General features: G+C 30.4%; 1 protein-coding gene across 1 annotated transcript in view; it reads right to left on the reverse strand.

The window, feature by feature from the left end:
* Window positions 1-483: 483 nt before the first annotated feature.
* LOC145831356 (uncharacterized) overlaps window positions 484-20,089 on the reverse strand; it is a 102,193-nt gene continuing 82,587 nt past the window's right edge. Inside the window, exons 11-37 of the mRNA XM_082938587.1 lie at window positions 18,864-19,133; window positions 18,296-18,529; window positions 17,394-17,623; window positions 16,921-17,140; window positions 15,822-16,763; window positions 15,344-15,481; window positions 14,854-15,033; window positions 14,136-14,531; window positions 13,849-13,968; window positions 13,323-13,570; window positions 12,741-12,835; window positions 12,404-12,488; window positions 11,526-11,640; window positions 11,085-11,244; window positions 8,226-8,367; window positions 7,663-7,794; window positions 7,250-7,443; window positions 6,240-6,288; window positions 5,191-5,357; window positions 3,947-4,107; window positions 3,399-3,535; window positions 2,914-3,100; window positions 2,572-2,680; window positions 2,381-2,484; window positions 1,983-2,105; window positions 1,552-1,767; window positions 484-1,260 (exon numbers count right to left, since the gene is read on the reverse strand). Coding sequence (XP_082794713.1) covers window positions 1,060-1,260; window positions 1,552-1,767; window positions 1,983-2,105; window positions 2,381-2,484; window positions 2,572-2,680; window positions 2,914-3,100; window positions 3,399-3,535; window positions 3,947-4,107; window positions 5,191-5,357; window positions 6,240-6,288; window positions 7,250-7,443; window positions 7,663-7,794; window positions 8,226-8,367; window positions 11,085-11,244; window positions 11,526-11,640; window positions 12,404-12,488; window positions 12,741-12,835; window positions 13,323-13,570; window positions 13,849-13,968; window positions 14,136-14,531; window positions 14,854-15,033; window positions 15,344-15,481; window positions 15,822-16,763; window positions 16,921-17,140; window positions 17,394-17,623; window positions 18,296-18,529; window positions 18,864-19,133 — 5,355 coding nt within the window. The 3' untranslated portion in view covers window positions 484-1,059. The remainder of the gene's footprint in view (window positions 1,261-1,551; window positions 1,768-1,982; window positions 2,106-2,380; window positions 2,485-2,571; window positions 2,681-2,913; window positions 3,101-3,398; window positions 3,536-3,946; window positions 4,108-5,190; window positions 5,358-6,239; window positions 6,289-7,249; window positions 7,444-7,662; window positions 7,795-8,225; window positions 8,368-11,084; window positions 11,245-11,525; window positions 11,641-12,403; window positions 12,489-12,740; window positions 12,836-13,322; window positions 13,571-13,848; window positions 13,969-14,135; window positions 14,532-14,853; window positions 15,034-15,343; window positions 15,482-15,821; window positions 16,764-16,920; window positions 17,141-17,393; window positions 17,624-18,295; window positions 18,530-18,863; window positions 19,134-20,089) is intronic.

Consider the following 20,089-nt stretch of genomic DNA (forward strand, 5'->3'; position numbering starts at 1 on the left):
CTGAACATCACTTTTCCTTAAATTTTTTAAATTACCCTTCACCTGATTATTGATACGCTTTGATTAAGCCTTAAGTTAACTTGAACTTGTCTCACGGCATACGAAAGTCTAGGCTTAAGTTCTGTAGAATTTCAGCGATGTTTTGTTTAAAATAGATTTCAAGTTGTAATAACTTCCGAGCTTGGTTACTTGGTCAGTAAAATCAAATTTGTTATCATATCTACTTTATCAGATATATCAAAAGCGTGTTTCTATTCATAAAAAAAGTTTAAAAAAAAGTTTTTAAGAGAATTAATTAACTTAGTTTTAACAAACCAAGTAGTTTAAAAGTTACTACCAGTTATTGAAATATATAAAATCATACTTGAATTGAAACTTTTTTATTCAAAAAGTCATAAAAAATATTTAACATTAAAGTCTTATTATATAACGTAGTTTGTTTTTATGATTATTTTAAACAAAGTACAAACATTCTTTTTTTTCTTTAATACTGGCGATAAAGAAAAACACAATAAAAAAGTATAACAGCAAAAGTTTTTTTATCAGCAACTTTAAACGAAAATTTAAAAAACAAAAATAACTGTAAGCTTGAAAAGCGTTGGTATCGAAAATTCTTTATAACTTTCAAAAAATATTCGAGGGTAAAACACTCAACAGTTTCAAAAAACTCTATAAATACCGAACAACTTTGAGGGTTATTTTTTTCAATTTTCAAAAAAATTCAAGTGCCTCAAACTCTACTATTCTAAAGTTTTTATTTTGCAAAAACTTTTCAAAGGAACAAAACTTTTTTTTTTCAAATTTCGAGGACCAAAAACTCTCTAAATGTTCAAGGTCAAAAACTTTTACTTAAAAAATCTAATCACAAGTAATTTTATTTTTATATAATATCTGATCGAATTGGGGGCTGTCAAAACTTTTCAAGTTTTCAAAAAAAACTAGCATCAAAAAATTTTAAAAGTCACCTATTTCAATTAACATATAATCACAAATGATAGCGGTTTTTTTTTTCAATTTTAAAATTCAAAACCTTTTAACTTTTCTATTAACTTTATTAATTCACAACTGATGGTGGTTGTGGCAATGCAGCAGATTCTTCACCGTGTGAAACAAGATGTTGTTCAGCTGCAATTTGTCCTGGTGGTTCTGGTGGGTCTTGGGCAGGTGGGAGAACTGCCTCGTCAGCTGCAGACACACGTCCACGTTCTGGGGAGAAACGAAATCGGAAGCAACTTTCACACACCCGTGGATGTTCAGTACCTGTGATTATTCATTTATACAATTTCATTATTATTGATTATTTCTTATTAAACGCACGTTCAACACCAATAATTAATGTTTATATAGATGTTCTGCATCTACATGAATATTAACTTAATTTTTTTTTTAAACTTTCATTTCTATGTATGTTGAACACCTTTATTATGTACGTTTAATGAAGTGTTTCACTTCACATACCTCCATTAAAAAATACTAAACACATTACTTCATTGTAAATAATTTACATCATTTCATTAACTTAATATATTTAATTTTTTAATTTTTACAGACCTGGTGCGCTGCGCCGGCCGGAATGAAGACGGAATCTCCCTCGAACTGCAAAACGGGAAGTCCCCTGACTCCGAACTCTTCGAACAACCTCTTCCTCTTGTCCAGGTCCAAGTAGTATATCTGGTCGTGGATGGGCCACTTCACTTCTTGGGGGGATTTCTTGTCGCTCTGCGGGGGTTTCTTGTCGGCTTTCTTTTTGCCTTCTTCGCGCAAGAGCTGGGGGAAAAAATAAAAATAATTAAACTGTTTAAGTATATATATAAAAAATATTATTATTATTGTTATTTTTAATCTTCAAAAAGGAAAAAAAAGTTTGTTATGTTTTGGAACTTAAAATATAATAAAAAAACATTTTTTTTAAATTAGCTTTGAGAAATATATTTTATTGGAAATATGATTAAACATTTAAAACTTTTTAATTAACAACTAACTTTTGACATGAAAATTCTAATTTTATCGGTGTCTTGGGGCCTGTACACGTGCCACAAAGCTCCCGCTTTTTCTTTTTTGACTCTTTTTATTTGTTCTTCATCAACGCCCCCTTCGACTAAAATCTGAAATAAATTTTTAAAATATAGTTTATTCTAGTTTAAACTGCTTGTTCAAATTTCAAGTATTAAATAAAGCAAAACATTGCTTAAATTGTAAACAACAAAACTTTTTTTTTTTTTAATTATTTATCCTTTTTTAAACCTTGTTCAAATAACTTTATAAATGATAAATCTTTTTTTTTAAATTTTATTGATTTATATTAAAGTTTTTAAACCTTGTTCAATCGTGTTTATTATTTTTTAATTTAGTTTTTCATATACTAAATTAAAATTCAAACCTTGTTCAAATTGTGTTTATACTGTCGAGGATTATCATCAGGAATGGAAACATGCACAAGCGTATTGACTGCATCACTAATGTCAACGTGCAGATTGGTGGTTCCTTTAACAAATAATATTTATTTATTTTATCATCATTTATTTACTTTTTTTTAAATTTTATTATTTATTAATATAATTATATTATTACCTTTGTAGTAATCATCCCCTGCTGTCGACCAACCGTACGCGATGTAAGCCTTCGGACCCAGGTCGGGTCTGACGAAGAACGAGGGCAGGTGACGGGCTATGTTGAGTTCCTGTGAGAATGTATACATGTTAGTAACGTTCCTGTAAAAAAACTTTATTGTTTTTCAGAATTTTGGAAACATATAATCCTGGAAATAAAAATTTCATGAGAAGAAGAAAGGAAGGTGACCCCTGAATGTATCATTTTTCAAATCTTACCTAATCTTTATTCAAATGGATTTCTTATATAACAGGCTTAATTTTTTTAATATATTGTATCAAAACATGTAAATAATAAACAGACCCCGTCTCTGGAAGTGTACTGTTTCATGGGCAGCGCCTTCATGATGTCCCGGAACCTCTCGGGCATCTTGTCCAGAAAGTCCTCCGTGGTGGGCCAGTCCTTCAGTTTCAAAATCATCGGTCTTCCTTCAGCGTCCTTCAATCGCTTGCCAATGCACTCGAACCCCTTCCAGAAATCAGATATTTTCCTGTGAAAAAGTATTTATTAATCAAAATTCTCTTTAGAAATCTGAGATCTTATTGTGATAACTAATTAGTATTTTAAACACACCTCAGTAATTCCTAAAAAATTAAAATAATTATTTGAACATTTTTTTTTAAATTAGTTAAATTTATTTATTTTTATTTATTGAAAACTAGTTAACTTTCAAAAATCTCAATTTAATTGACTATTTAAACTATTACATTCCATTTACGACCGTTTTATCGAAACAATTGATCAGAGCTTCTAAATAAATAAACATAATAAATTTAATATTTTCTTACCTTCCCCTTACAACGGTGTTGTCGAAACAGTTGATCAACGCTTCGCCGGCGTCTTCCGATCCGTGATCTTCATTCATGCGTGAAGGTTTCCAAATTTCGGTGTTCAGCTTGTTCTGCGCTCCGCTCACCAGTATTGGCTGCAATATTACATTTGTTGTGGAATTTGAAAAAAAAAACTGAGTTTATTAGGATTTTGTATTGATGGTTGTACTAAAATACAGTACATTTGTTGTTGAATATATTTGATTTATAAGCTAACTGCTGTTTTATATTGAATGCTTTTGTTGCTTACCTTTATTGTTTTTATATACACATATTCATTAGAGCAATTAAATTTTGATTAATTAGACATAAGCCTTTTAAAAAATGAATAAAAATAGGCAACAAAACAAACTATATATACTTTTTAAAATGTTTCATTAATAGTATAAAAATAAACACTGTTTAACAAAAGTTCAAATTTAATTTTTGAACATAAATTAAACGTATTTTAAACAAATGAACTTAAAACGAGTAATTATATATATGTATAATTAAAACAAACTAACGGAACCGTAGTTCCACGCGTTCTGGAACAAATTGAACGCCCCAGGAACATCCGGGTCGACAATGTTCAACAGGTTGCCATGGCAGAACCACCTGCGCGGACATTTCGTGACGTCATCGTTATTGGGTGACGTTGTGCAATCCGGTGACGTGCAGCTGGATGCTGTTACGTCATAACACGAAATGATTAAAACTAGCAGGTGTTTAAAAAATGATGTATTGTATGTATAATTGTTTAATGATCAAGGAGACTAATTGTTACGTCATAACCGTTATGATTTTAGTGTGATGTACAAATGTTAAAACGAAAAAAGTCAGCAAACTCATCTTTGGCTCATTCTTTCTTAGAATTAAATAAATTATTTTTTTTTTAAATTAAGTATGAGATCTAAATACAAATTACGATTTATATAGGTGTTTGACTATTTTATGAGTTTTTACTGTGAGTTTAATTTTAGGTTCAAATAATTGTTTTTATCATAGCAGTTTCAAGTTTAGTAAACTAAGTTTCAAAAAACTATTTTAACCACATGAAAAACTAAAGTTTTTAAAAGTCAAACTGACTATAACTAAATCGCTCAAAGCAAAATAAAACTGTTTTTATTCAAGATATTTAAATTTTATTCTTGTAAAAATATTTACACTTAAAATAAGTAACCGCATAGAAAATTCAAAAATAACTTGTAGTTTGTTTAAATGATAAACATCAAATAAAATTAAGCATGAAAACTCAAAGCAAATAATTGGTTTTACACCAAGTTAATTTAATTTTTAATTTGTTTTTAAGAAAGCTACCTGTTTTTTTCATTTGCTTTCTTAACTTTTAATATTTGAAATGTTGTCAATTTGTGGTAAAAAATTATAAAAAAAAGTTTTCGAGCAATAAATAACTTTTGTCTATGGTACGGAACATGACGAATGTTTTTGTCTAAATGAGTTTTAAAAGTATTTTTGTTTTATTGGAAAATTTGAAATAGGAATGTATTTTTATCTATCTTATACCAACAGCTTGTTATATTTGACTGAAACATGTAAAAACAAAACTAGGAAAAGTTGCTTATAATTAATTATATTTTTTTCTGTTAAATTTATGCTTTAATTAACTGTTTGATTAGATTTATTAAAGAATGTTTAGCATTCAAGTTTCTTATCAATATATCAATTGAAAAATAAAATAGTATATTTATTCAAAGCTATAATTATTATACATATTTATACATCTTAGTAACAATAAATAATAACAAACATTTGTTGGAACTGGTCGAATCATCATCGTCATCATTGGAATTTTCCTCTGATATTTTATCGGAATCATTATTAGTAGATTGTTCCTGAGCTCTTCTCTCGTGAGAAGCGATCGATGCAAGCCAGTCGAGCGCTGTGTAATCCTCGTGTTGCTTCACTTGCTTCACACTGATGAAATTATTAATCATTAGAAATATTTATTTATATTATGTTTGATCTTGTACTTATTTGACACTTTTAAAAAAAATGTACTACATAAAACACTTACATAAAGATTAATGCTTTCACACTGATAATTACAAATACTTATTTTTGTGCTGTTGTATTTATAAATTTGTTTATTTATTTACAGTATTTTAAAATATAATTTTCATTTGAACTTATACTTGTTTGACACTAATAAAATAGCTACAAATCAGAAACATTCACATTAAATTTAGTTTAGTTATTTGAATTTCATTCTAATTGAGATATATTCACATTTACTAAAATCATGCTTAAACACTTTTTATTTAAACATAGTGAAAAATTTATAAAGATTGTTGTTTTAGAGTTTAACAAAAATTTTAAGTCATACTTGTAAAAACACTTCCATTTGGTTAATTAGAACATAAATTTACAGTCTAAATAAAAACTTCACTTTTTAATTATTTTAATGATCTAATTAATCGAATTAACTTGTTTGCTTACATGTACGTACAAACATGAACATCAAAATAAATTTCAATCTTATTATTAATTAGGCGTGACTGAAGAATATATAAATAGAATGTTTTTATGTAAATTGATATAAATTAATTTTAAATCAACAAAATGTTTGTTATTATAACAAATTTAGCCTATTTTTAGTCACAAGATATTGGAAGTATTAAATACCTAAATTTAATTTGATATACCTTCATTTTTTTAAATCTTTGGTAAATTAAATACATTTAAGATAAAAAACTTATTCATACCATAAAAAGTACTAAAAAGTGACTACAAGTTTTTTAAATAAATAAACAAAATATATGTAAAAATTTTAATAAATTAAAAACAATAATAACTCACACTTCTCTAGTCAGGTTAACTTTGCTGCATTCTTGTGAGTCGAATCCAACTAAAAACAAATTACAAAAATAATTAAGTTTTGTTTTCTAATATTGAAATCTTATACTTACACTTTTATCTAAATTTAATTTGAACATACTAATACTTTGTAAAATTTGTTAATATTTCTTGTAATGCTTAAAGTAAAAAAAAATTGTAAAAAATTGTAAAAAATAAATGTTATAACAAATAATATAGTATGTTATAAAGCTCAATTAAATAAACAACTAATAACATTTGTACAACGCTCCATAACATATTACGTAAAAATTCCGCGTGCAAAAAATCAATTGTTTTGTTTGGATAAATTTCAGTTCAGTTCAACCGAGTATACTTAAATTCTGGTCACATTTCGCCAGTCTGCAGTTTTCGTTACAAAACAACATTTATTTTTGTTCTATTTGTTTAAATGTCAGCATGTTTTTGTCTGTGTTTTTAGTGCAAATAAAAAGTTGAAAAATAAAATGTGTTTGAACTCGGGAAATGTTTTTTGTGTTGTTTTTATTTCTTGTTATGTAAAGTCAGAAAAATAATTTTTAGTCAGTTTGGTCTTAAAAATTTTCATTTTGTGAAAAAAAGGAAACAAATGAACTTTTATTAAATTTCAACTAATATGAATTGTGTGTGTGCGAAACGTCTATTATTGTATTTTAACAAACTTACTGAATGCTGTTATTTATATTAAAATAATTTTACAATTTATAGTACTTAAGTTAAATTAGTTTTTATTAAACACTTCAGTCTAATAGAATAATTTTGAATTTAAATAAACTTACTATTTATTTGTCTTATTACATTTTAAAACTCAACAGCTCATTACTAATTTAAATCATATCTGAAAACGAAAGTTTTTTTTTTAATTTTTCAACTTTTTGTTATTTTATTATTCTAAAACTAACAGTAGTTTTGTAAAATATTACCTAATCTTAAATAAAATTATTGTAAAAAATAAATATTATTCAAAAACTCACATGAATTTTTCAGCAGCGGTGTGGGGTCGTCCTTGCTTGATTGTGACGTCATACTTTCGATGAAGCTCTTCAGGTTGTTGTTGGGGCGCATCGTTGAGGGGTCTTTCGAAAGGTCGTGACAGTGGCACTGGTTGCTTAGCAACCACTTGTTGCTAACCTCGTGCACCATATCGGACATGTCGAATAACACAGTGCTGAAAAATATTTAATTTATATTTGTTTTGTTATTTATTTAAATTATCTGATATAAGATAGTACAGTGCCTATTAAAATGTATTTAATTATTGTCAATTAATTGTTTAAAAAACAGTAAATTAACACAGCCTAGTAATAAAATAGAAAAAAAAACTTTGTGGATAATTAAGTTGATTCATTTTTACTCAAACAAATAATATTAAAACAAATAAAAAAACCTTGGAATCAGTTGAGTTGGCATCAAGTTTTGCGGATCGTGAAATTTATTTTTCTGGCATCTGATCCACCGGTCCTGGTTCCTGGGATTGCTGTCGTACTGGTGCATTTCTTCTAACGTCATCACTGATGTCCTGTTATAATAAAGTAAAGGAAATATAACAAAATTAAAACGTGTATCTCATGTGAAGTTGTACATTTAGTTACAAACATTTATAAATCGAACACGACTGCAATTTTTTTTTAACGTGCTAGTATGTCATAAGTTAATGAAAAACAAATTAATACAAAATTAATGATTTAAAAGTGTCATTAAGATGCTGAGATATGATTAAACATATATCATGTCTCAACATCTAATACTCTGATAACTATGATTCGTTGTAAGTTTATCATCTTAATAAATAAATTTCATACATTTTTAACCATTACAATCTTTATTAATTGGATCCTCTCTGTTAGATTGGTCATAATTTTCAGTCTTAAATTGACTTTTAAGACATGTCTCCTTTTAAAATCTTGAATTGCCACTTAAAACTTAACATTTAAAAAGCACAACACATACCTGGCGAGGTAACATTCGCAACAAACGAGGAATCCGCACAGTGAGCAGGTGAAGTGGAGGTTGAACACGGTTGTCTCGCACGCGTCACACATCTCTCTCACCCCCGTCACCGGCCGTTTCCAGTATATTTGCTTGCATACGTCTGTAATAAGATGTATATGTTTTAAAAAAATGTATATATATAAGTATTTGTAAGATATAAATAAATATTATTTGCATACAACTGTATAAGTTAGGTTTTTTGAACACATTTGTAGAAATATGTTTGAACTAAATAAGTGTGTAAATATAAACATGTATCTTTTTTTATCTGTTAAAAATGTATGTAATCGCTTGAGTACGTCTAACTAAGTATATATTTTTTAAATTAACAGTACCTGTAAAAATAATTATATGTCCTTACTTGCACACGTCTGTTTAATATTAGTGTTTAAATTAAGTATATATTATTAAATCTTATACATTTGCTTGCATATGTCTGTAGATAATGATATGTAATAACTAATATGCATTTGTAGAGCATAAATAAGCATATTTGCTTACAGATGTATTTGTGTTATACGTCTGTAAAAGTATTTACTTCCTTGCATAAGTCTGTAGAAATATATCATTAAATAATATGCATTTGTAAGATATAAATACAAATATTTGCTTGCAAAAAAAGTTATAACTAAAATAAAGCTGAGGTAATTTTATAATTATAAACTTTTATAACTAGTTTGAAATAGTTAATATTCTTCAATTAAGCTTTTTAGAATAATTTTAAAATGTTTTAAATGCTTCAAAGGAATTGTAAGAAATGAATAATATGAGTGGGCGGTAAACTCTTTGTTGTAGATTTAGTTATATCACAAGTCAATTATTAATATGAAATCCTACACAGTTGATTAATACCTTTTTTATTTAACTTTACACAATATAACAAAACTTACGAGTCAAACTTATTTACCTTTTATTCAACTCAAAACGTTTAACACAAATAGAAATAAATTTGACGATCTTTTATAAGAGCTTTTTTATAGTTTAATAAAATAATTAAGAAATGACTTTTTAGTCTATTTATATCAGATAAAAATATAATAAAATATGAATTTAAGTTTTTTTAATACTATGTACTTGCATAAATGAAAAATAATTAAATTAAAAGAATAAAACGCTTTTGACGAACCGATATATTTATTTCCTTGTATAAAATCTAAACAAAAAGGCTAAAAACTAATTTATTTTCATTTAATTTTCTCCTAAAAATCTTATTTTATTTAACTTTAAGTGACTTTGATTTTTACTTTATGTTGGAGATATAAAACCGACATATTTTCAATATATAAAAAGGGAAGTACAACAAAGAAGTTTTTTAACGTAATGCATACCGCCCAAATATAAATGTTTGTTTAAAACAACGTTTAAATTTTTATCCTTGGAAATAATTTGCGCCCCTTTATGCAAATTTGCACAGCAAACAATGGTCTAGTGTTTTGAAAATCAAATAAAATTTTTATTAACATGTAGTTTTTATTGCTTTGTAAAACTCCGCTTTCGTCGAGTGGAAACTTTTCAGTTAGTTTTTTTATTTGTAATTTTAGATTTATTTCAATGCATGGTTGCCACTGATCAAGCTGAGAAAAATTTCCTGACTTTTCCTGACTTTTTCCTGACTTTTTATCAAAATTTTCCTGACTTTTCTAAATCAGTTTTAATTATATAAATTATTCACTAAGTTTAATAAAATACTACCTAAACTATTTAATATAAAATCCTTAAATTAAAAATCACTTAAAAAAGAATATACTTAAGTAACTGTAATAAAAGACATAAAAAAGTAAACTATATACCTGTTGTATAAAATTTTTCCTCTTATCATTTAGTATAAAATTTGTAACAAATAAATATACTCTTATTTACTTTAAAAACTTAAGTAACTCTAAAAAAAATACAAACAATAAGTAAACTTAATCTTGGCGTATACCTCTCTTATAACTTAATTTATAATTTTAAACAACTTTGAAAAAATTATAAAGAGGTGAAGTATACACATTAACCTGTTACATAAAATACTAAACTAACTGCTTAGTTATAAAGAACTCAATTATTTTAACAAAAAACACTTTGATTCTAAAATTATGCTAGATAAACTTTCGTGTATATATCACAGTTTCACCATGGAAGTGTCCTTGCTACAGATCATCAATACTAAAAAGTTTATAAAATCTGCTTGTTCAAGTAGGGTACTTGTTCAATATGCTAATAGAAAATTTTTGCAATTTTATAAAGAATATTTTACTAATGTATACCAGGTAAAGGCATTGGAAATAAAAGTAAATATTTTTGTAAATTTCTTGGAAAATTTTGGAATTTTTTTTTGACTTTAAAGGACTTTTAATTAGTTTAATTTAGTTTTATGAAGGCTTTGGAAAACAAGGAATTTTGTAAATTGAAACTGACAAAATCTGAATTTTTTTTCAAATTTTATCAAATTTCCTGACTTTTCCTGACTTTTTTTCAAAACCCCCCATTTTTTCCTGACTTTTCCTGACTTTTGTCATTTTTTTAATTTTTTCCTGACTTTTCCTGATTTCCTGACTTTTCCTGACCGAGTGGCAACCCTGTCAATGTATTATGTGAACTGAAAAACTAAAACAAGGTTTTTTAAATATGTTTCACTAAAACTCGTTTTAAAACATTATTTTGTTTCTTTTTCTTTTTGTTGTTGTTATTCAGCAAATTTTTATATTCTATTTACAAAAAATAACTTTTTAAATTACTTAACGATTCAAATAAAAGTAAATAAGCAGTCATACAACTTTTTTTTCTATTGAAAAACCTACATGTGTTTATTACAAATATTCAAAACAAACAAACTTTTGTTCAACAGCTTCATGACTTTCCTTTCCTCTTCAACCAGCCTGCAAAAGGTGGGTTTTATGCACTGGAGGACGAACTTGGCCGACTTGAGCGACATCTTGGGCCGGTCCTCAACCGGAACCAGGTCCTTGCGTTGCTCTGATGTTAGACCTTGCGCCTGGTAGTTTAAAATATTAAGTTAAATTAAAATCTGTTAGAATAAATCTGTTAGATCACTTATTTTGAAAAGCTTGCAACTGAAATTTTAGTTGTCCTTAAACTAATTTATGAAATATGTTACACCATCCTATAATTGAATTAAAAAACAGATGTCTACAGAAAGTATGGAATTTTATTCTAATTCTACATTCTTAAAAACTAAGGCTCTTAGATTTAAAAATTTGCGACCAAACAGTCAAACGAATGTGAAACAATAACAAAAACATTTAAATTTTTCACCTTTTTCTTGATGCTGTGGTACATTTTAGGGAGCCACAAGGCCAAGTCCCTGGGAGTGGCGTCTTCAGGTTTCCAGAAACCAGCAGACTGGAGATTGTTGTTCAGTAGGGAGATCCTGCAATTTGATTGGTTTAAAACCAAAATGAACTTATTTGATTGGTTTAGAGTAAAAATGAAGTATTTTGATTGGTATAAAATAAATGTTTCTTTCTTTTTTGTATTCGTCTTTATGAAATATTTATAAGTTTTAAAAACCAATCTAAAACTTTTTATACTGTAAACTTATTGAAATATGAATGACTAAGCTTATTTTAAAATGTTCGGGGAAACTTAACTTTCAAAACAAACTATCAGTTAAAATTTATCAATCTTCCAACAAACAAATTTAAATTTGATATATTTGTTTTGAGAAATAATTTGATAGCTTAGTAGAGAAACATATTAAAATATTAATTTGATTGATCAGCTCTATATAGTTCTTCAAACGAAAGAACATTTTATACAAAATAAGGAATATTTGTAATTTTATATCTAGAAACTTTATATTGTTATATTATTTTATTTCATATTAAGAAAAGAACTTAAACCTTCAAAAATCTCTGGTAGAATAGTATTTGTGGTAATTTAATATTATTCATATAGTATTTATAGAGCAATATTTTTTAATACTATTATAGCATGTACAAAACAACAAAACAGTCTTTCCTTTTATTTTGCAATAACTTTGTGAAAAAACTACGAAGAAGTTAAAAAAAATCATAAAGGTTTTGCTAAACTATTCATTTGAAAGTTTCAAGACAACCAACCTTCTAAACCAGTAGAATGTAATGAAGTATATGAAAAAAATCTAAAAAAAACTTAACAATTAAAATACAAACTTTCTGAACCAGTAGAACCTGCAGAATCCAGTTTCCTCACTTCTCTTGTTGGCCCTGCACTCTCTGCATCTAGGAAGCGAACTTCCTGTTAAATTTATGAATTGTATATCATATTAACTGTTTCACTAACTACTACTACTATTTCATCAACTATTATTTTTTATTCTTTGCAACCTATAAAATACATATATATGTATTACCTGTAAATGATATCATTTCTATACTATTTGATCAGTTTTTAACATGACTATTGTTCCACTACTTAAAATTTGGAAGCGTAATGTAAATTATATCATTGTTACCTACTTATTATATATTCGTTATAAACATTAGTTACCTGAAGTGTTCTTGCCGATGCCTAGTTCGGAGCAGGGTGCGTCCTGAATAAAAGCCTCACCCGATTTACGCAGCTTGATCAGGTCTTTCTTGCATCTGTCAGTGTATGTTACATTGTCAAGTTCAGTTTATTGAAACTAGTTTATTCAGTTCAAACGTTTCCGCGTTCAACAGACGTTTTTGCAAGTTTAAATTAGTATTTAAAATTTTCTTTGTATTCAAAATTAACATCGACACAAGTTTAACTGTTACTGAGCCGACAACGTTTCACCTACAAGGTTCCTCAAAAATAACAATAAACAGCATGAAACACACAAGTGTCAACATTAAAAACATTCAAACAACTATAAAATAAACAATGAATTTATTCTTTCGAAAATTCATTTTACAAACCAACTAACTCCTCCAGCAGTTAAGATCTCTCTGTTTGTTTTCTTAAAACCAAAACATATAATAAAATAAACAATAATAAAAACCTGGGCACTGAGCAAGAAAGACCTTGTATTTTTTAGCACTGAGCAAACACTACTATCCAATATATCATCCTTGATTAATTTAAAAATAGTTAATTTTAATTTCAAACCTCAACACGGAGCAAGGGAGTCCGTTCTGACCGATGGGCCGCTTCTTGGGGTCGACGTCCGGCGGGAACATGCAGTCCACCCTGGCGCGCTTCCTCCCGCCACAGGGGTTTCCCCTTCCTTCGAACGAGGGGCTCTCGCCCTCGTGGTCGCTGAACTCGTCGTCGGTTTCGCTCGAGGGATTTTCCCCCGACTGGGAGTGGAGTTGGTGCTCGTTTTGGGAGAACAAGCCCTGAATGTACATCTGAGACTGCAGGAAGAAAAAAAAATGTTTTATTAATACTTTTTTTAATTTATCAATATTTTTTTTTAAAGTGATTTTCTTATTTACAAGATACTTGTCGATATATACAATAACACTTTAGAATTTATTTAAAAATATATTTACAAATCTTTTAATACATATTATAAGAAAACTTTTGTAGTAAACAAAAAATAAAGTCAATTAAAACTTGAAAAAGTAATTTAAATACAACACAAATTAATTTTACCAGAACTATTTATTATCATTAATAAAACATAATCAACCTTGCTCATCTGTTCCTGGTTGATCTTGTCTTTCGCAGCCCTCCTAAAAGGCTGCCTCGTCGATTTCTTTTCAGGGGATTCACCTAAATCGTTCCTTCTCTGCCGCCTCTTTTTCGCTTGCTGTTAATTAATTATGCTATTGTTAAGATATACTATTTTTTTTAAATTAATTCTAAATCAAATAATTTAACTGAAAACTTATGTAACTGTTAAACACACTAAAAAGAATAAGCACATCATAAACAATAACTCTTTTTATTTTATTTTTATTTGAAACTCCTACCAACCTGCTGTAAACTTTGCTGGGGTTTTCTGCTCCTCTTCTTTCCCTTTTTCTCTGCTTCCCTGGTAACAGCTTCTCCCTCGCAACTGTCGTCGCTCATCATCTCGGTGGTGATGTCATCACCGCACACGTCACCTGACGGCTCGGGTTGCTTGGCAACTTGCTGCTGGTGCATGACCATGGGCGCTACTATGGCAACCGACCTCGACTCGTTGTTGTACTTCTCCAGCATCTTCTTCTTCATGTTGTACTTCATGTTGGTTGCCACTAGCGACTCACCAGATGATGGCTCCCCCTGCTGGTGGCTCGATGGTGTTGTCTTGGCAACCTGCGGAGGGACGTTGGTTGATGAAGTTGTTTCCATGGCAACCGACTCGGTGGTTTTTGTTGTGGGCGCCACCTTAAGTTATGACTTTTTTATTTCAAACAATGAGTACCATTGTTAAAAACCATTATCAGATTTTTCTTAATTGATTAACTTGCAGCTAAATTAATGTTCTAATAAAATAAATCACACATATTGAGTTAAACTTAAAAGTTAATCAAGCTTAGAAATCAAACCTAACTACTTTTTCTTTAATATACAACTGTTTAGTTCAAAATAATATTTTATTTAATCAACATGAAGTTTATTATAATAATAGTTCAAACGAAACAAGTCAGATAACAACTACTTTTTTGCATTACAGAATCAATATTCAAAAAAATCATAAGAAATCAACCGTAGCGACGACGTTTTCCTCGCTTTTGATTGGCTGCCTCAACTTGATCTCGGGCACTTTCTCCTCGTCCAACTCTTCCTTCTTCACTTGGTTCTTGTTGTCTTCTTCCATTTTGCTTTGTTGTTGGAACTGCGCTCCTTGTAGCGGCCTGTCCAACTTGCCGAGCAACGCTTCTTTGACCTTAAAAAACGATTGGATTAATTTTTTAACTAAGTAGAATATCAGACGAATAAAATTAAATCGCAGTAGGGCTAAGAAACAACATGAGGAGTAATCTTCTTTTATTTTACAAATAATGAAACGTTCTATGTATGTACTTATTTTCAATTTTTTTTAGAAAAACCAAAAAAAAAAAGCAACTGAAAAATACTCAAATCTTTATTCTCTTCTCCTTCACCTTGTATAGGGCGTGTAAGGAAATAGAACAGTTTCAAATAATTGCAGGAAACAAGAAACTCAAATGTTTGGAATGAAATTCAAAAACTCTCACCTTTCCCTTGGAAGGGCAGTAGGGATTGGCGGACTTCATCGGGTCGCTCCACCGCGCGTTTCTCAAATGCATTATCCCGTGCGCGGCCATCATCATCGTGCTTGAGTCGCTCGCGGCGCTGCGGAGCTGTTCGGCTACCTTTTGTTACATTATTTTTGATACATATATATATATATATGTTTGTATATTATTTTGCTATCTAGACATGTGTTAACTTAATTGTCTTTTACTTGATTGAGGTATTGTGTTATCGTGGTAATATGTGCCACATAAAATTTCAAGGATTTTATATAGTTTTTTATTGATATTAAACATGTAATTTAGCTTGTGAATCATATGTTCCAACTTAACTTTTTTATCAAGCACGAAATCGGTAATATTGGGACATAATACATGCTTTATTATTGTGCTTATCAACTAAATTATTTAATATTTTTAATTAAGCAAATATTTTATTTATTAACCAAATAAATCAGACCTGCAAGTTTTGTGGTTGTTGTGAGAAATGGCTCAACACTCCTTCCTCGACTCTGCAGTTCTTTTCCTGTTTGGGAGAAACCACCTTTTCTGCAACAACAACGGGGGGTTTCTCCTCCACTCGTTTCTTCTTCACCGTCAGATCGGTAGGGGCCTCATCGTCAATCACCTGGTTGCTAGGCGACGCTTTCGGGGCGCTGTTGTCAGGCACGCCAAAGCTGTACAGCTTGTCCGACTCTGACGGGGTGAGGTACCTGGCGCGAGCCCCGTCAGGGAGAAGTGGGCCTAAGTTGTTGCTAGGCGACGGTTCCTGCTTAGGGGATTTTTTGTTTTGGGATTGCTGGGGAGATGTGTTGGGGGTGTACTTTAAATTGGTGATGTTGTAAACCTCTGAGCTTTTGTTTCCGCCACTTGAGGGGGTTTTAATTTCTTGTTGCTGGGATCTCCCCTTTTGCTGCTTTTCGTAGATTCCCGCCACCGGCGGCTGCCATATCTTGGTGGAGCTCTGCACGTGGGTGCCACCTTGCGGTTGCTGGGTGATACTGCTGCTCGTTGCCACGTAACCGGACGAGTCACCTGACGACGAGGACATCTTGGAACCGCTGGAGCCCATCGACGCGCTCCGCTGCTCACCAAACTTCCCCGACGACGCGGCTGGTTGCGGGGGGTGGTTGCCGTTGTGATGCGGGTGCCGCAAACCCATCATGGGGGTCATGAACATGGACGCCATGGCAGTTGCGGGGTCCAGATGTTTCATGGACAAGTTGCTCTGCTGCATGCCACTGGACGAAATTGGGTCCTTCTTTATTGGCTGGTAGGGCAACTTGTGCTGGTTGCTAGGTGTGAGGTTGCTAGGTTGTGGTTTCTGCGGGGTTTGAGGCTTGCTGCTAGCTGGTTGTTGGGGTTTGTAGGTTGGTGTTTGGCTGGGGTGGCTCCTGTAGCTCTGTGGGTGAAAGTATTAAAATTATTTTCAGTTTTTAAACATCTAATATTAATAAGAAGTACACGGTTTTTTTTTTCATCCACAAACATTTTCTCTTTATTATGATATAAAAACAAAGTCTTATAACTCAATTCGAAAACTTATCAAAATTTCTCACAAGCTCTTGTTTTTGCTTGGAATCTTTCATATTTTGGGGTGAGGGTCTCTGCGGCTGTTGCTGCGGGTTTCCCCTACCCTGAGAAGGCTTCACGTCTTGCTGAGGGGTCCTCACTCCCTGTTGCTGTGCTCTTTGCTGGTGCGGGTTGCCATGAGCAGGGTTGCTATGGTAATCGTGGGGCGAGTACTGGTTCGGGTATTTCCCACGAGCCTGCTGCTTACTGTGAAAAATTAAATTTGTTTAACGTAATATTTGAAACATTTGTGTTCATTTAATCAATGCAAGTATTGTAGTAGGGTGTTAAAAAAACATCATTGACTTCAATATATCTAAAAACTGCTTTTTTAAAATGATATCTGAGAGAGATTGCTAAAAAGAAAAATAATTTTTTGTAATATATTAAATTAACTTCGTCTATTTCCAACATACATACATTCCAACAAAACTAAATTAAATACTCAAATAATTCAAACCTGTGCTGTTGAGGGGTGCCGGAAGCTTCTTGTCTGGAAGGGACCCTCGAACCGCCCTGTTGCTGGGTAGCCACCACCGGTGGCGTTGCAGAGCTGTTGCTAGACGGCCTGAACAGTTGTTGCCTTGACAACTGTTGCTGTTGTTGTTGTAAAGCTTGCTGGTATTCCTGTTGTTGCGTGGCAACCAGCCTCTGTTGGTATGCCATCACGTCTGCTTGTTGCTGGGCAGTCTATTACAAGGAGGTTAATTAAAATGTATACATGTTTGTCTATTTGCTAAAAATACTTATATTTAGTATGCAGTTACTCTATTTGTAAAATGTCTTACTTTCATGATGTCACAACACAGAGTGTGTAAACTAAAAGTTTAAAAAGCATCACTATTAGAAATAAATAAAAAAAACAAGGAAATTTAAAAGTAGATTCATTAAAACTAGTTAAAACTTTTTACATTGTTATAAATAAGTTTAGTTTTAAGCTTGATACTATAACCAGATGATAAACTTTAAAGAAAGCATCAAGGTTGAAGTTTAAATAATATTTTTTATAGAAAACTTTTGTGAACAATAAAACACTATTAAAAGTTTTAATTTGTAATGTTAAAGTAAAATGTTATCACTACTCTGAAAAAAAGCTGGAAGAAAATCTGTTGTACAAATTTAATCTAAGAAACTTTCTAAGATGCGATACATAATAAAATAAATGACAATAACTTTAAAAAATCTAAATTAAAACTACAAAGCTTTGTTAATTTTGAATTGAAATTAGCAGCACTTAAAAAGTAAATCTTCATTAAAAAATTCTGTATAAATTGAAACTATTATGTAAATAACTCTAAACTTTAAAATTTATATTAAATTTAAAAAATCTTCAACCACGAAGTACATTTTAAAAACACCAACCGCTTGCTGGCGCAGTCGAGCGGCCAGATCCTCTCTGGTTTGGGGGAAACCCGTCATGTTGGGCCACGGGGTGCTCACGCTGGGCGGCAGCATTGCGGCGAGTGCGGGGTTCTGCAACAGCTGGTTGGGGTGGAGAATGGATTGATTTGATTGGACGAGGTTCTGCTGGGTCTGCTGCAGGTTTGCCATGACCTGAGCGTACTGCTGTGCGTAATACTGCAGGATTAGGTTGTTCTGTTGAGGAAAAAAAAATCAGTTAGTGCCTTACTTATATTAATTACTGCTGAGAGTTATACTGCAGTATTAAATGGTTCTGTAACAAAAGTTTTTTCTTATAGTATAATAAGCTAAAAACTACAAGCTTATTAATGTATTATAAGCTAAACCAACAATTTACTAAACATTACTAAGATAATTTAACACATACTATATAGGTTAAGCTTAAAATTTTTATCAAAAAAAGCACACAAGCAAACAAAAAAAGTAAAAAGTTAGCTTGTTTCAGACTAAGATAAAAATAATGTGTAAAATAATCAAAAAAATGTATTAAAAAAAAATAAAAACAAACATCAGTAATATTTGGCAAGTTGGGGCTCAAAGCAGCAACAGCAGTGGGGGGAATCCCAGGAAAAATTGGGTTACTGTGGTTACCGCCTTGTTGCTGTGACAACAGGGCCTGCAGCATGGCAGGGCTGGCACCCTGGAAAAAGTTGGGGTTGCCAGCCAGTTGCTGGGGCGTTGGGGTTGCTTGGGCAGGGTTTTGCTGCTGGGGATTACCCGAGTTTGAAGGCGGGTTTCCCCCATTTTGAGAATTGTTCTGCTGCAGCAGGTGGAGGCTCTGAAAAAAAAATGTATTATACATAAACATATTAAGAATAATAATTAAATGATAATAATACTAATAACACTAACTAAAACTGAATTTAATAAATTTAGTTTGAATAACAATATCAACAGGAACAGGTTGCGACTATAATAAAAAAAGATCATGGACCATAAAACAATTTAAACTAAAAAATATGTTTCGCCAGACAATTGCTTCAAGTTGAATTTTAGATATTACTTTTTATGACTCTTTTTATGCTTGGTAAGAAGTTTATTAAAACTAATACTCAATCAGTTTTTGTTTACACCATAATATATTATTTGGACGATAGACTTTTCTAATTTTCTAATTATTAAAAGTATTTATAAGTTTGTTGCTATACTGAAAAAATAAAACTGAACTTTTAGAACATTACTAACAAATTTAGTGTTATTTAGAACAAAAATAATAAGCTTAAGTGTAAACTTAACTGAAAAGTTTTAGCTTTTTGTGTTTTTAGTTGATAAAGTACTTTCGAACTGTTTCAAAAAAATATTCTACAAAATCAACTTAGTTTTTGTGCAGTGGTTTAATAACTTAATAATAATAGGTAAACTTTAATACATACTTCTTTATAGTTTATACACAGGCCTAAATGTTTTATTATCCAATCGTAAAGACACCACTTTATTCTTACCAAAATAAAAAGGACAATTTTTAAGTAAAGCACAAATTAAAGTTGAAACATAAAAAATAAATTCCCCACAGAAATACAATTGTAATAAACAGTTTTGCTAATTTAATAAGGAAACAAAAAATATCGATTTTATTTATTCTCATGTGGTGTTGTGTAGATTAATAAAAACAAGAGATAAATCATTTTGACATTTTGGCTTGAGAGTAATGAATCAATAAATAAATAGATGACTCATAAGATTAATTTTTATTGAAGTCCTATTATTGACTTTTATAGCAGTAGAATACTGATT

This window comes from Thalia democratica, chromosome 3 (assembly GCF_965202585.1).
Source record: "Thalia democratica chromosome 3, ktThaDemo2.hap1.1, whole genome shotgun sequence".
Classification (NCBI taxonomy): Eukaryota; Metazoa; Chordata; class Thaliacea; order Salpida; family Salpidae; genus Thalia; species Thalia democratica.